General features: G+C 43.9%; 1 protein-coding gene across 2 annotated transcripts in view; it reads right to left on the minus strand.

Annotated features, from left to right (window-relative positions):
- PTPN1 (protein tyrosine phosphatase non-receptor type 1) overlaps window positions 1–15,152 on the minus strand; it is a 64,016-nt gene extending 48,864 nt beyond the window's left edge. For both annotated transcript variants that reach the window (XM_004430274.3, XM_087445120.1), the window contains exon 1: window positions 14,950–15,152. In XM_004430274.3, the coding sequence (XP_004430331.1) occupies window positions 14,950–15,012 (63 nt within the window). In that variant the 5' untranslated portion in view covers window positions 15,013–15,152. The remainder of the gene's footprint in view (window positions 1–14,949) is intronic.
- Window positions 15,153–15,911: the final 759 nt, after the last annotated feature.

The raw sequence follows: 15,911 nt of genomic DNA on the forward strand, positions 1-15,911 counted from the left end.
AGGCTTTTACATTTATTTTTATTCCTCTTCCTTTTCGGCATTCAAATAACACCACTCGTTTCGTAAGATCCAGAAGATGAGGGAAAGCCGAGGCCCACAAATAACAGAACAAGCTTCAGGGTTGAACCAAGAATAACATGTTAAGAAAAAAGTTAAAAACAATGATTTCGTTTCAGATGCAAATACTTCACCTGCCCACAATTTCTTTGCTGTGAACTTTCTGGCATGATCAAAATCTCAGGAAATTCCAAACAAATGAAACTCTAAAGGCAAATTAGTTAGGAAAAAGGATCTAACTTTAGAGACCCAAGCACACTCTTCCTATTCTTGTCCTGTTCTTTACTTTTACAGAGGAGCAGCAAACCAACTGCAAAATCATAAGCTAACAAGAACTCTGCTTCCTGCGAGGTGACAACTCTGGCTTTTAATAAATGCCTCTACTTCCTGTCAGCATTGGTCACTCCCAGCTACTAAACCTATGAAGTTTGAACGAGGGAGGCTCTCACACCACTGGCGTCTCTCATACTTGGCCAGCATGCTGGAACACAAGAGCTAATAAACCACAGGGAAACTGCCCCGGCAGAGCGGTAGGGTCTGTGCACGGCACAGAGGCAGGACCAGCTGAGGAAGACAAGGACGGATTATAGATGAGGCTTAGCTCCATCAAGAGTGTGTGTGTGTGTGTGTGTCTCACGGGGGGTATGCCACACGCTCTATAAAGGGTAACAGAGAACAAAGGGTGTGCTACATTGATGGGGGGGTCACTAACACATGGCTCACACAGTACCATAAACTTGATGCCTCCCTGTCAACCAGTTTCCAATTCATGAACTTTCTGAATAGCACAGCTTACCTCCTCATTCAGGAACTACTTACTGGGTCCTTTCTAAACGCCAGGCACTATACTGGGTACTGAGAGACAGCAGGACTGAAACAAAAGCCGTCCTGCCCCTTGTAGACTTGACAGGTTCCTTGGCAATAGGGAAGTAAACAGGCAATTACAGAATGGCTAGAACTGCAGTATAATCACACCCAGCGCTGTGAAAGCAGAAGCACAGGGGCCACGGGAAGACCTCTCTGAGCCACCTAACTGGGACCTGGGGGAAGGGGAAGGTAGAGAAAGCATACTAAAAGAGGATGCCTAAGACGGGAGTGGAAGGAAGAACGAGAATTAGTGAGGGAGAATATTCCAGGCAGAGGAAACAGTGTTTGCAAAGGCTCTGTGAGAGACAGAGAGCATTACCATGTCAGGAACTAAAAGTATTTTGAAAGCTGTACCAGAATATGTGCGAGAATATGTATGTGCATGCTCTGAATTCAAGGGCCATTACTACTTCCTGGGTGACTAAATGAGACACTCTAGGAAAAACATTTAACAGTCAGATGAAAGGAGCAGCGTGCGGAGACCCTTGAGGAACTTCCCCCAGCAGAGGAACCGAGAAGAAGCCCAAGAGTGAGAGCGAGGACTAGCTAGAGAAAGAGAAGACGTAAAAGGTAAGAAAAAAGGAAAAAAGAGAGAGTTATGGAAACTGGGGTTAGAGAATATTCCAGCAGCACACACAAGTCAATCATGTTAAATGGTGCCATGATAAGGATGCAAAGAATCCGTTGGATCAGCAACAAGGAAGCTAAGAGTGACCTTGTCAAGAATTATTTTAGTGGCTTGGCAGGGTGGAGCCTAACTTCCCTGCAACGAGGAGTGACCGGGAGGTGAACAATGGACACAGTGACCTATTTATTTCAAACATTTCCACTGGAGAAGGAAACTGGAGAGCAGCGGCGGGAGGGAGAGCTGCAGCAGGAGGGGGCCCGAGCAAATCTGAAGACAAAGCATGATCAATGCACGGGGGTCTTATGCCGAGTCTGGACTTCTATAAAAGAGGCCTCTTTATATAATTCTTTCTTATTCACTTTCATCTTAAAAACAGCTGCGTCCCCCCTGCAACATTTTGGCTCTCTAATGGCTATGGTTTACTGATTCTGTGGAGAGGCCTGCGAACTACGGTTTTTCTACTCCTTACCTCTACTTCTGCCATGTATGATCTACAGTATCCACTCAGCGACACATAAATGACTCCAAAATAAAACCAGAAGGGGAAAAACCAATTACTCATCCCCCTCACCACTAAAAGATAGTCACAGCTTCTTTCATTCTACTTTGTCATCCACTGGTAAGAAAAACTTTTCTCTTTTCAAATCTTTAAGTGACTAGTCATCAACAATTATTTTTAAAAAAATCAGTTCTAGGACTACTTCTATAGATAACCCTCACAGCTAGAATTAGACGGAGGAAAAAAGGGAAGCTGCTTCACAACTGGAATGGCTTGCAGATCTCTAACTGACTGCTTCGACACGGCAAGGAAAGAGTTCAGTAAACATGTGAATGGGAAACAGGCAGCAATCAGTAAGTCATTCAGAATTACTCAAGATGATAATTTTTGTGTTTAAATTTAAGTAATCATAAAGTCTCAGAATTTGTAATCGTATCCAAAATGTAAAATACCTAAAAATTAAAGCCTATCACTTAGACACTTAGACTTACGATAATTATCAGCGAACTTATTTACCAGGTACTTGACTTGCAAGAATCACTCAAAGCTATCTGTGTACCAAGACCTGCTAATAAACAGACCACATAATGGGATAAGCCAGGCAACACTGTTAAAAATATCCTTTAAAATTCACAATGAATAAATGGGACTTTTATTTTCATAGTGTCAGCTGCAAATGAGGGGACTAGTCACATATTTTCAATGTATCCTTAGTGAGTCAGGCTTATACTTAAAGATTCTTTGAAAAAATCTTTATTTTGCATATTAAAATCTACTATAATTCTGCTTTTTGTACAGACTAAAGAGTATCTGCATACATATCTGGCTAAGAAAAATAAAACTCTTCACACACAAGTTGTCACTTCACTGCAATGAATGAATACCACTTGCCTATTCAGCGCAACACACTGGCTGGAGCTCCTGGGCTGTGAAACCGATGACGACACAAACGTGTGCGGACACCTACACAGACGACTTCATCCACAGCGGAGTGAGGTCAACGCCATGATGTAACCTCCACTGTGCCACCCTACTAGAAGGGTCCAGAGGTCATTATCACAGTCAAAGTGAGCAGTCATGGCAGAGGAAACAGAAAAGGGAAAGAGGAAAAAATATATGTATATCTTGAGAGAGAGAGAAAATGCATATGAACTGTGTGTAGGAGATGGGAGGAGGAGGGTTAAGATCAAAGAGGAAGAAAGGTAAACATGCCCCCATGATTTCAAGCTTTGGTAATGTAGCATTTCACATGAACATGAACGGCAAGGAGGAGCAAGCTCAGATTAGGGGTCCGGAGAACATATGGGGCTCAGGCCTGCTTGCCCTTGGAACCTCCACTTAGACACTACCTGTATAGACTACCCCTACCTGACAGCGCCTCCATCTGTTTCCCTGCTCCCAATCTCAATTAGCTGCCTCTTCCTCAGTGTTTTCATAGACAAAAACTTCAAATACAAAAAAGCGTCAAATGGCTAATGCCATTGTGTCATGTGATTCAGGAGTGCTAAAACACTGAGCTGGTTTTGTCTTTTTAGGATTCAGCTTTGGGGAGAAAAGGTACAAAACTTAGAACAAAGACTTTCATTGCTTTATAACGGTAAAAAATCTTCCTTTATCTACTGCTTGTTCTAATTTGTCATATACAACATACCTCTATGGAATAATAGATGTTCAAGGATCAAAGAAAAAGCAGGTCCAACAATGTAATATGCACTTCTGTTGCTAAACAGGGATAGAGACCTTGAACAACACACACTCTTTGTAACCTATATTTTATTTTTATCATGGCTATCATTTATTTCACCCCGTGATAGAGAGGATAAGGTAGAGAAACCACCTAGTCATGAGCTCAGACACATGACAAATGGTATCATTCCTAACCAAGTCACAAAGCGAGTCATGAAAAACACTACTTTAGATTTCTCAGTGCAGGCATACTTGGGCAAGTCATTCCTTTTATCAAATCATTCCTTTTATCAAATCCTAATCGGACCACCCAACTTAATTTCCAAGTTGGTCATCAAAAATAGTTCGTGGCAATAACTGAACACGGGACAAAAGCACAGTCATACTCAGTTGCCCGAGGTGGACAAAGATGGCGGCAGCTTCCAACTTCCCCAAAATGGCGTAAGGGGCCGAGGATGAAGAGGGAAAGGGGAAGAGCAGGAAGGCAAGAAGGCTCCTGACTCTATCCTGGGGTTTAATGTCAAGGGCACGCCCTTGGGCATCTTCACATGAGACACCAACCTCTCTCTCTGGCTAGTCTTCCCTTGCTTTGATTTCATCTAATGATAGTTCACCAACTACTTACAAGGCTAAGTATCTTTTTAAAATCATCTCAATTCTAACACTAACATCAAACTCCAGGAAAAAACCCAGCTTGGAGTAGAGGTTGCAACCTCAAGTGCGTCCAAGGGCTGGGGAGTTGCTGTAAGCGAGGACAGTGTGACCGCTGTGGAGCTGTGTGTGGTGAACTCAAGAACACACACGTGTCCCCCCGCAGGAGGGGCCTCAGCTCAGCAGACCACTGCCAAGGGGGGCTCAGACAGTGCGATTTTCAGAAGCCCAGAAATCCAGACTTGTATGTAATTTCTCCTGATTTATAAATACTGACAAAAATTTAAACTCCTCTTTCTTTTAAAACATTGTGTGGACCAAGCAAAATATGACTGTGGGTGGCCAATCTGTGACATCTAGGTGAGAGATCAGAAAACCCGGCAAAGGTCAACATCCACAAACACTCTCCTCCTAGGCCATAAGAAACGAGGCGGCGGAGCACAGCCCCGTCTCTCTCTGCAGCTGTGTATCAGTGTGAGGACGGCCACAGTGCTGCTGTCAAGCTGGACTCAAGACGCGGGAGACCTGAGGCAGAGAAGAACATCGAGGCTCTGACCCCTAATTGTCCTCCTAGAACATTTCCTGCTATTACAGACCCATTTATGGTGTGTAATCAATGGTCCTGCATGTAAAGCACTTTAAAGCGCAGTGCCTGGGGCACAGAACAGAATACGATAAACGCTGGCTATTACCGGGTTTGATTATGAATGAGGGTAGAACTTTGACTGCACTGTGCCGTCTCTCCCTTGAATGGGAGATTTTAGTCCAATTACCAAACCCAATAATCCTCTTTAGACATGAGAAGAATTTCAAAGGAAACTGCATTCACCAATGAGGCATTCAGTAATTTTATAAAATAATCTGACTTATGCTCTCACAAGGCATTTTATTATTTTTAAGGACATAATAACGGATTTTTAAAGTTTTAATTTGAGTTAATATGAAAATTTCAAGTTCTGTCTCACTTTTAGATAAGGGGGATCACGGAATATAAGGCTACCAAATCTAACACGAGTAGGGCATGAAACCCCAATTTTTCTAGAAGAGTTGCCCCCCTCCCCTGGCTCCTCACGCAACCATGCAGTTGTAGAATGTCAGATTCGAGTCCTGCTGTGAGGCTATCTGGTCTCACTGCCACATTTTACAGATCCTGCATATAACTCCTTCGGTCCCATAACAGTCAAAGGCAGATCAGAACCCAAACCCAGTTCTCTTTTTCCATTACCTCACAAGTCCCTGGGGGGATGTATGTTCAGGGTGGTTGGTTAATGGTGGGTTGCAGGGCAGTTTGCGACTAAAGCTCTGAAACAAAACTGTTCTGTACGAAACTAACCAACACTGGAGACAGATACAGAGCCCAGCCCTTAGGGGCAAAACACTCTATCAACTAATGGACAGGGTGGGGAAGGTTTCCTATACAGAGCCAATCAAAGCCTTGCTTCCATACATCTCAGAGTAGGTCATACTCTTAAAAATCCTGTAATATCAACTATGCCCTTTAAGACACTGGCTTGGAGAGAGAGTTCCAAGCCTTTATGAAAGAATCTAATTTACTCGCTGGAAAAGTAGAGACGTCACTGAGCAAAGGAATCAGTGATGTGAAAAGAATGTTACTATGCTTCAAACTGTCCAGCTTTCAAAGTACTGAGAAAATATTTTTTGAAATGTAGGCAAGTGCAGAATATAGATTGTGTCCTACATTCAAAATCGGTCTTTCTAGAAAGCATGTTTTAATGTCAAAGGATATAAAGCAAGCTGTGAACAGGAGACTAAAATTAGCTCAAACCACAAATAACCTAGCATACTTATCACTTCCTTATGATCAACCTACAAAAATCAAACATTAAAGACATTTACAAAACTAATGGTGTGATACCAATTTAATCCTTTAACTTCAGCTGTATCCTTTCTTCCTTCTTAAATGCACCTGGCATGTCAACATTACCAGAGAGTGACATTTTATTCATCTGAAGGCAAGTATAAGGGAACCCATTAGAGCTAAATTTTGCCCTGTAAATAAAACAGCATGAACCGCGCAGTTCTTAAGTGGTTAGAATGGTAACCACCTCCTCAAACTGAAGATAGGAAATTTTAGACGACGGACCACACCCATCTCCAGCTGCATTTCATACTGAGAACTAGGGACATACCAGCCTCCTACTGCAAACCAAAGCTTGCCTCCACCTCCTGAAGCCATTTACTTCCAACTTTCAAAAGCAAAATCTTCCAATGAACAAAGTCTGCTGAGAAACACAAAAGCTTGTTGTCATCAAGCAGCGGAACAAGTTGCAAAAGGAAGCTTAGTTGACAAATATGCGTTCGTGAAAAAAAAAGGTACTAGGTTTGCTAAACTTTACTTTTACAGTGATTCTCTCTGCATGATGACTATGTTTTGATAAGTTTTCCGGGGAAATTCAAACTCACAAAGGATGGAAACAAGTGGTTAAGATGAGTAAAGTAAAGAATCTACCAACTACCACTGTGCACTCCTCCACAGGGTTACTCAAACTCTTAAAAGCATTCATATCAGCAGGCAGAAAAATAAGGGAAAGTAGCAAACTTGGGTACTGTGATGAGAACAGATGAAATAAAATATTGCTAATGACACTAATATTCCTAGGATATATTAAGAAAACTGTTAGTAGGACACGAAGGAATATTTAAATATACTTAGAAATGGCACCATGATAGGTACTTAAAGAACCCATTAAAACCCAGCTTCTTGGGGATGTTGATTCTCCAAGAATGTTCAAGAGAGATGTAGACCAGCTGATCCTTAACTGTGGCTAAATCACCTGGTGTACTGGGGATTGCTCCAGAAACGTGGCTTTGTGCCTGTAAATCTGATGTGGCTTAACGCAACTTCCTGATCTTGCACCATTCTGCTTCAACCCTTCACCCCACCTGAGGATGATCCAAGCGACCCTGGCAACATGCGGGTGACAACCAGGTGGTGGAGAATAATAATGGCGATGCTCTTCTCTTAACTCTAAGATGCTGTTAAAATACAGTTCAAATCAGGGTAAAAACAAAGCAAAACAACGGCAACAAAAAAACACAAAACAATATATCCTCCCCTAAAAAAGACCACTGAATATCTTCTTCGAGGTCCCTTCTCTCTGTGCACAAGGGAGCCACACAAATATGTATGACCCAGTGAAGGCACACTTTGCCTTTATCCTTGCAGAAGCAAACTACGCCCTGACTATTTAAATAGTGAAGCAGTACAAAATCTATAAGTGATAAATATAACAGTGACAAATGTTCAACCATCAGGGGAATTTAAAGCTAATTTCCCGTAATATGCTAAATGCAGCCTGCCTACTTGTTTTCTTGAGCAAAGTTATATTCAGAAGTGATTTCATCCACAGACATTTTTAAGTAACCCCCTGTTCTTAAGAGAACTCCAACTATGTGGAATAATTACTTGATGTTCTCTTTTCCTGTAAGCAATCTCCAATAGTGTATAATTCTCTGAGTAATCAGTACTCATCAGAATAAAAACTAGTGAAGCTGTTTGCTGGAACTCATTGTGGCATTTTTCAAATGAGATTCTTCAAAAGGAAAAGATGTACCAATCAAAGATCCATAAAGTAAGAGAAAAAGTCAGTGGAGAAACGTTTCATAACAGAGTAATGGAGATAACAAAGAGCTTTCCTTCTCTAATCACTAACTAATACATTAAAAAAACACAACTGTGGAAACAGCTTTGCTATGCTCATCTTATCTGTGCAAGTGGTGTCGCTCACCCACAAAAGCCACAGGCACAGCCGAGGCTTTTCCTTCTTCATCTGTGAGAGAAAACACACCGCACTCAGTCTTGGGAAGAAACCTCTACAAGTAGAAGAGAAGGGGCCCAGGACACAAGTCCACCTGGGTCCAAAGGTTTACTTCAACTAGTGCTTACGCCTCAGTTAGGACTCAGGATTTCCTGGCACGCTACTAGGATAAGAGTAGCAGGCAATACAGAGTTTCCAGAGAAAATACAGACCTTAAGCGTCACTTTGCTAAGAAGCCATGTTTACTTTGTGAGTCCATAATGCAGAACCAATTTCTTGCAGCACCAATTCTAAGTACCACGGGGTATCCATAAAATTTTACTGCCTTGGTAGAATCATAAGCATTCAGAACTGCAAACTGAATCATATCACACATTTAAAAAAAAATACTGAAAATCATTCATCAGTAGTTATAATTTTGTCTGCAGTGTGACCTGTACCACATCCCAAAGATCAACTGATTTGGGGGGGCCAGATTTTCTTTGGCTATTTATTTCAGGGAAAAAATAATCTTCCACGTGAAATGGTCTTGTTTTCAGTTTTCAGACATGCAAAACTTACAAACTGCCAGTAAGATACTCGTGATTCTGTCAAGCTGCCTTGAAGGAGAGGGCAGCAGCTAATGAACTATGAAGCCCACTTCTACAAAGTAAAGCATTATTTCAAATACTGGAGACTTAGGTACTTTCTTCTCAAACATGGCAGCTGTGTAAACTATCATACTATTCAAATGAAGTTTAGACCAGATGTAGGTTTCTTTCTAAAATTACAACATAAAGGGCAGCTACTCTTCACGTACCTAGCTGGGGCTGAATCTTTCGTAAATTCTCAAGAATCAGTTCCTCTATCTTTTACAGGAAAAACCACCCAATTGCTACTTAGAGAAAAACTGCAAGCGTAACTCCTATGTCAGTGCTACTCATTTTCCCACATTACTATATCAAATGAACCCTACTTATTAAAAATGTTTAATTTGGGGAAATAAAACTCTTGGGAAAAAAAGACTCACTTCTTTTGAATCTTTCACTATAGTCACAAAACTCCTATAAATTTTTGAGCCTAACTGCACCCACTGACACCCACACACCTTACAAAACTGAGTAACCACTGCAGTGTTTACAAGGATTCCTTCGGGCACATTAAATTCTCTCGTGAGTACATTAAAGACTTTTATTACTTGACATGAACTTAGTGATCAGTTAGTCCAGGACCATTTTTACAAAGGAAAGGACTGAAGCCAAAGAAAGGAAGGGATCTTGTCAGCGTTGCTGGCATTAGAGCTGAGACCAGAGAAAACGCAAAAGATTAAACTACTCTCTTGGCCCAAAGGGTGGTCTGATCAAAGGCCAAAAATGTCTGCCTTTACCATTTATACTTTGAAAAAAATCACAGACTTGGTAAGGGTTGTTACTTTATTAAGAACCATATTTTATATCCCAGTCAAAAAATGTTTTACAAACAAATGACATGCAAAGCCCTTCTAGAAGGCATGTGGGAACAGGTCAAGAGTGATGAGGAGAGAGCAATTCAATAATTCTTAGAGAGACAGCGATATCACCTCTCAGTTTCCTACTAAGTTCACTTCAGGCCAAGTACAAATTTGCTGTTAAATTTAAAGTTCCTGAGAAACAAACTTGTGGTATCAACTTCTACTGGGTAAGACTCAAGCCTTTCTTCCAGGCCACCACAGTAGGCAATACTAAGTCGCCTCATCAGGCCATGGCTCAAAATGTGGTGGTTCTCTCCCAAAGGGACCTCTGCTGTAAGTACTAACGCAGCCTGATCTAACTGTTTCTACCACTCCTTCCCACCCAGAATGGGAGCTGGGAACCATGTCTTGTTCGTCTTTGTATTGTCAGGGGCTGGCAAAGTGCTGTCAACCAACTCAACCCCAACGTTTCTTCCGCACTGTGTGCCAAGGGCAGAGGACGCCATGGTGAACGAGAAAGATGAAAGAGCTGACCCCAACAGCTGGACTCAAGACAAGACAGGCCTGGATACAAAGAAACAGCTCCCACCAGGACAGCGCTTTAGAAGAGACACGCACGCAGCCGTACGGAAACACTCAGGTGAGAGAGCAAAAATCTAGTGTGAGGAGGCACACATCTGAGCTGGGAGGAGCAAGCCAGATGAGTGGGAAAGGCAGCCTAGAGAAAGTGCTGAGCCAAGGTACAGAGGAATGAAAGGATCAGTCTGGAGAACGCTGCTGGTGTGGCCAGAACAGAAGGTACAGAAAAGGGGATGGCTGAACCCAGCTGCCATGCCCAGGGGTCTGAATCTTACGGGTACTATGACAGCACTAGGAGTAGTTACACAGAGGAGGAAGAGGCTCAGGTCTGTTTTAAGAGAATTACTCTAGTGATCATGTGAAGCATATACATGGCAGGGTTGAGGGGAGATGTGGACAGACTGCTCAGGGGCCATATTAGTACGTTACTGGTTTCACTCATTTCTGCGGGGTGAAGCTAGGAACGACAGCAGTGTTACAGGAGTATTATAGGCAAAACTGGAGAACCTAGACCACGGGGGTAGTAGAAAGGATGCCACGGTGACCAATCAATGAAATGTGGCAGAGGGAATCAAGAACTGGCCAAGTCCCCAGCACTCCTCAATATTCAAAACTGCACACCAAATGACTGGTACCAAACTACACTGTCTTGGAAACAACGACCCCGCTAGACTTCCCATCTTCCTGAATGTGGGCAGTATAAAGAAGCACACCCAGCCCATTTGTCATTATTATTAGTTGGTTACCATGAACGAATTAACCTCAACACTGGGGGGAGGAATGCCAGCTCGTGCAAAGCATAAATGGGCCCAGGGAGGCTCACGAGAAAAGTACCTGCAATTAAAAGTACAGCATAGGACAAAACTGCCAAAAGCATTCTTCAATCCAAAAGATCAGAAAACAGACAATTCAAAAAAAAAAAAAAGAAAAGAACGAAAGAAAGAAAAGAGAAGGCACAGTTATTTCATCAGTTTATAGTCTGAAAAACCCCTACAGGAAATTTTTAAATTTATTTCTATCATGAAATTCAGTATACATTGTTACATTATTAAATACCAGATAATTTTATAGGTTTTGGAGGAGCTATTCATGCTGAAAAGCAAAATGCAGTGGGGAGGCCATGGAGCCCAATGAGAGATAACTAGCAACTGAAAATCATTTGCGCTACCATTATCCCCCAGCCAGCTTTTGTTTCTGTACTTCCAAAAATACCAGAGTATTCCTATAAATATGCCAGTGCTGGCAAACAAACAATGATAGAAAAAGTTCTTCCCTCCACCATTTCTACTTGTGCTCCAGTTAATTTAATATGAGTGCAGACAATTACAAAGGTCTTTACACCATTTCCAATGTGATGATCAGACACCTAAATTTAGTTCACTCAAACCAGGGCTAAAGAAGAACATTTAGATCTAGTGGGTCACCCAAGATGACTAGAACTTCCCAATCTCTCCATGTCATTTCCGTTTGTCTTTTTTTTTTCAAGTACAGTGAGTCATAGTGGATAGATCTTTCTCCTCTGCACAAAACAGTTTTTCTCTGTAGAGAATGTTATTTAAATAAACATCATAGGGATATTTTAATATTCATCTTGCTGGACTATAACAACATGAGCTGTATGCAGCAGTGAGGAATAACTACTGTTATAACATGGCTTCAACCTAGTCAGGCATCACATCGTATTTCATGATGAAAGCAGCTACAAAAACAAATGTCAAGGGGAAGAGTGGCCCATTTTACAAAGCCTGCCTCTAACACGGAATAAATCTTGTCCTCAAGTCACGAGCTATTGTTACAATCTCCTTTATCTGAAAACAATCAAATCATTCACAACAAAAAGTAGCGAACAGAACAGTGTCAGAGAAATCAAAGAATCAGAGATGAGAGAAACAGAAAAACACCTGACCCCAACCGTAAATTACAAATGGAGGGCAGCTTCTGAGCCGTTTTCATTCATTCAGGCCCCCTCTTCTCTCATTCTAGCTGCAAAAACCAACCCCTTTTCCCGGTCTGTGTTCTCTCCTCTTTCGGACAATCAAACCAACGCAAGCTCCAGCTCACTAAATATTACTTCCACTTTTCAAACCAGACATACAATTGTTTAAATGACAGAAAACAATTTTAAAGCCATCTACATATGCCAACGCTGACTTTTTATAGACCTGAATGCTTATTAGTATCTATGCTGTTTATTAGCATTAACAATTAAAATTAAGACAATTAAAAGTTATGCTCACTTTATCAAAGTGAGCGAGCGTTAAGTGGAGACTCTTTGTCTGAAACATTTGTTTTCTAAGCTACCACATTCCTCAGCATTTGAAAGTCTACTTCATCCTTTGTTCTTTTCCCAATTGTTTCCAAGTTTTTGCATCTTTTTGTTCTAGATACAAGTACAGTGAGAAATAATTGCACTGCCTTGTTTACAAAATTTTAGGCAAAAATTACATGTTATTCTTCTAATCACAATAGACTAAGCAAGCTCAAAATGACTTTGTATAAGTCTGCCCACATTGTGACACGCTAAAAAATATTAATTTTTTTAACTGCCATTTTCTACCAACCATAAACACATTTCTTTGAATTCTTGAAAAACAACAATTTTGGTAAATTGACACACACTTTGGAAACTATGCCACTTTAGACTCAAGGTCATTTGAACTCTACGTTTCTAAAAATGCCACAGTTGCCCAATAAAGAGCCACTTTTAAAGTCAAAAAAGAGAAGAGCTTCTCATTGCAATTTTAGAAAAAAAAAATATCTGTACAGTAGAGATGAGAAAGCCCATAGTGGACAATTCTCTAAGATCAAAAGAAACCACTTGCAGGAACGTGGCAATGCATTAAGAAGCTGGGGAAATCTCAACACACAGCAAACTGACTAACTCCTTGATAGACAGACAAGAACAAGGAGGGAAATTAACTGAAGACCAACAGGCTTCTCGCTAGCGGCATGCTTCACACAGTTTTAACAATGCTTGGGTGACAGGTAGACTCTGCCCTAAAATACTAAGAAATCAAATTCAACCAAGAACTTTTTATAATATGAATTTGTTGTTGCCAACTCAATGTCCCCAATGCCTCCCGGAAGCCACCTCCACTTGTGATGGGGTAAATCATAATCAACCCGAATACTTCAGACCCACAATTTTTTCATTTAAAGCCACTTGAGACTCCACTGCATTAAACTGGATGCAGAAAATTTATCTACACATTCTCAAAGTCACTAGCGGAATTCATTCAATTAACTCAGAGAGACTAGATCCAGAATACAAATTTTATATATTGATCGATCATACTTATACAGATTACAAGGGTCATAAATATTAGTCTATCAGAAGTTAATACACAGTACAGTCCAAGTAAAAAGAATCCTGTCAAGTAAGCTTGACGCAAATCCACATGAAACCCAGCCAGTCAAGCATACCAAAGACCCGCTTAAACGTTCTTCCTTTTTCAGTGGGGCTCAAAATAGATTTTAACACCACCAGCTGATGGATCTCACAATTTGCCTCTTGAGCCTATAAGCTAAAAGCAGAATAAACTGCCTTCTCCCTTTACACAAGTAACAAAATCTCTCTATTCTGCACATCGCCCATTTAAAATACCGAGTGTGGTTTTGGTTAATCTTCACAACCCCCGCAATGACATTTAATCGGGAGCACATATTTTCTTTAGAGGACTTAACTGCTTGTGAAAGCAGATCTCTTCGCGTCTTTAATCTGATGTTGTAGAGACATGTGAGAAACCCTATCTTCCTAACTTTTTATTTATGAACCCCCATAACCCACAAGGAGATGAGAACTGGAAAGACACAATCATCTCAGCCATGACCAAAAGACAAGATGCTCACCGGGGACAGATGCTATTTTTAGATGGGGCAAAAACGTTAACCTTCCCTGTTGCCTGCCTGAAAGGGAAATACCGTGGCCCCAGTGGAGTGGGTATCGCAGGCCTTCTGGCCGGAAAGCTCTCTAGCCTGATATGCTCAGGGCTTGCTGCTGCTCCTCATTCAGCTCACGAGCAAACGTCCCTTCCTCTGACAGGTCTTCCCTGACGCCCCTCTCCGAGGCAGCCCACCTTCTATGCAGTCACTCTCCACCCCATTATGATGTTTCGTTTCCTTCCCAGCACTTGTCACCACCTGAAATTACCTGCTGACGTGTTTCACTGCCCTATTCAACTCTAAGCTCCAGGGGGGAGGGGGTCTTGCCCTCTTGTCCGGCAAACATTACCTCCAGCGCCTAGGCAGTGCCCAGCACGGAACAGGCAGGCCAATTCACCTCCATGAAATGAATGAACAGGAAGGGGGAAGGGACTGTCATCCCCGGGACTCGACGCACAGAGACTAGAGAAGAGGAAACGTGAAGGAGGGAGGAGAGAAAGCCTTTCCCCTAGGGAGACAAAGGAAAAGAGGACGAGGTGGTCCAGCCCAGACAAGGAAGTGGTGGGGGTGTTCCAGCGACCCCAGGGGACAAAGGGTGGACAGGCGGGGGGCGGGGTCAGGGTGCGAGGACCGGCGCCGAGAGCACCGGCGGGCGGCCGCCGGGCCCGAGGGGTCACCGGGCGGGGGATACGGGGTGGGTGGGGGCTCGGGGGGCCGCGAGACGCAGGCCCGCCGGGGACAAAGGGAGAAGGGGCCGGCCCCCCGCCGTCGGGGCGAACCCTCGGGCGGCCGGCCGAGGCGGAGGGCGGCCCGGGGCAGAGCGGGGCCGGGGTCTCGCGGAAGGTCCGCGCGGCCTAAGCGAAGGGCCGCCGCGCGCCGGGCGCTCCCGCACCTGGTAAATGGCCGCCCAGCTCCCGGCCTTGTCGATCTGCTCGAACTCCTTCTCCATCTCCATGACGGGCCAGGGCGGCTGCCGCGCCTCCTCCTCGGCCCGCTGCGCCGTCCGCCGCTCTAGGCCGCGTCGCCCTCTCGGCCCCGAGCGCACCGCGCCTCCACTCCCGCCGCTACCGCCGCCCTAGCCGCCGCTGCTTCTTCATGTCAACCCGGCAGCCGGAAGTACGCACCGCGCTGCCGCGGGCTCCGCCCCTCAAGCGGGAGGACCAATCAGCGCTCGAGAATGTCGGCAAGCACTTCCGCGGGGCGGGGCCGGGGGAGGTGCCGAGGGAAGTAGCCGCAGCCCCGCGAGACATCTCGCAGCGTGCGCTGCCTCCTCCCCTGCGGGGCTCCCGGCATGGGCGTGGCGGGCGCCGTTGTCTAGGCAACCCCCGGGAGCCCCGCCCACGGCGGGTGGGTTTGCAATGGCCCGGCGGATCTTGAGTTCGAGCCTCGATGCCGCCCGTTGAGTCACACAGTGACCTTGAAGTGGTCATGCATGTTTCCTGCAGCCCCAGGGTACTGGCCTCAGTGCTCCATGCTGCAGTATGGGCGGAGGGCTGCATGCTCCACTTCCTGCCTCCCACCTCTGGTTAGATGTCTGCCCTTTTTTCGTGCTTCACCAGGCTGCTGGGGAAGGCCTATTGCTCTCTGAGGGTACTGTCCTTGCGTGAAACGGAAGATTTCCCTTGGGGGTCTCCTATCCTGGGCGCCATAGGAGAGAATGGATGGGGGTCTTGGGATGATTTTCAATATTTCCCAGAATAGCAAGGAAATCCTGCTCAGACTGGACTCAGTAGAGCACCCATTCCATGGTGCATCAGTGTGTTCAATAACGCAGATTTCTGGACCCACTTCCAAAGGGTTCAGATACCAGGAATCTGTATTTTTCACCAGCAACCCCAGCTAATTCTATACCTG

Source organism: Ceratotherium simum, chromosome 21 (assembly GCF_057802395.1).
Source record: "Ceratotherium simum simum isolate JZ-2026a chromosome 21, ASM5780239v1, whole genome shotgun sequence".
NCBI lineage: Eukaryota > Metazoa > Chordata > Mammalia > Perissodactyla > Rhinocerotidae > Ceratotherium > Ceratotherium simum.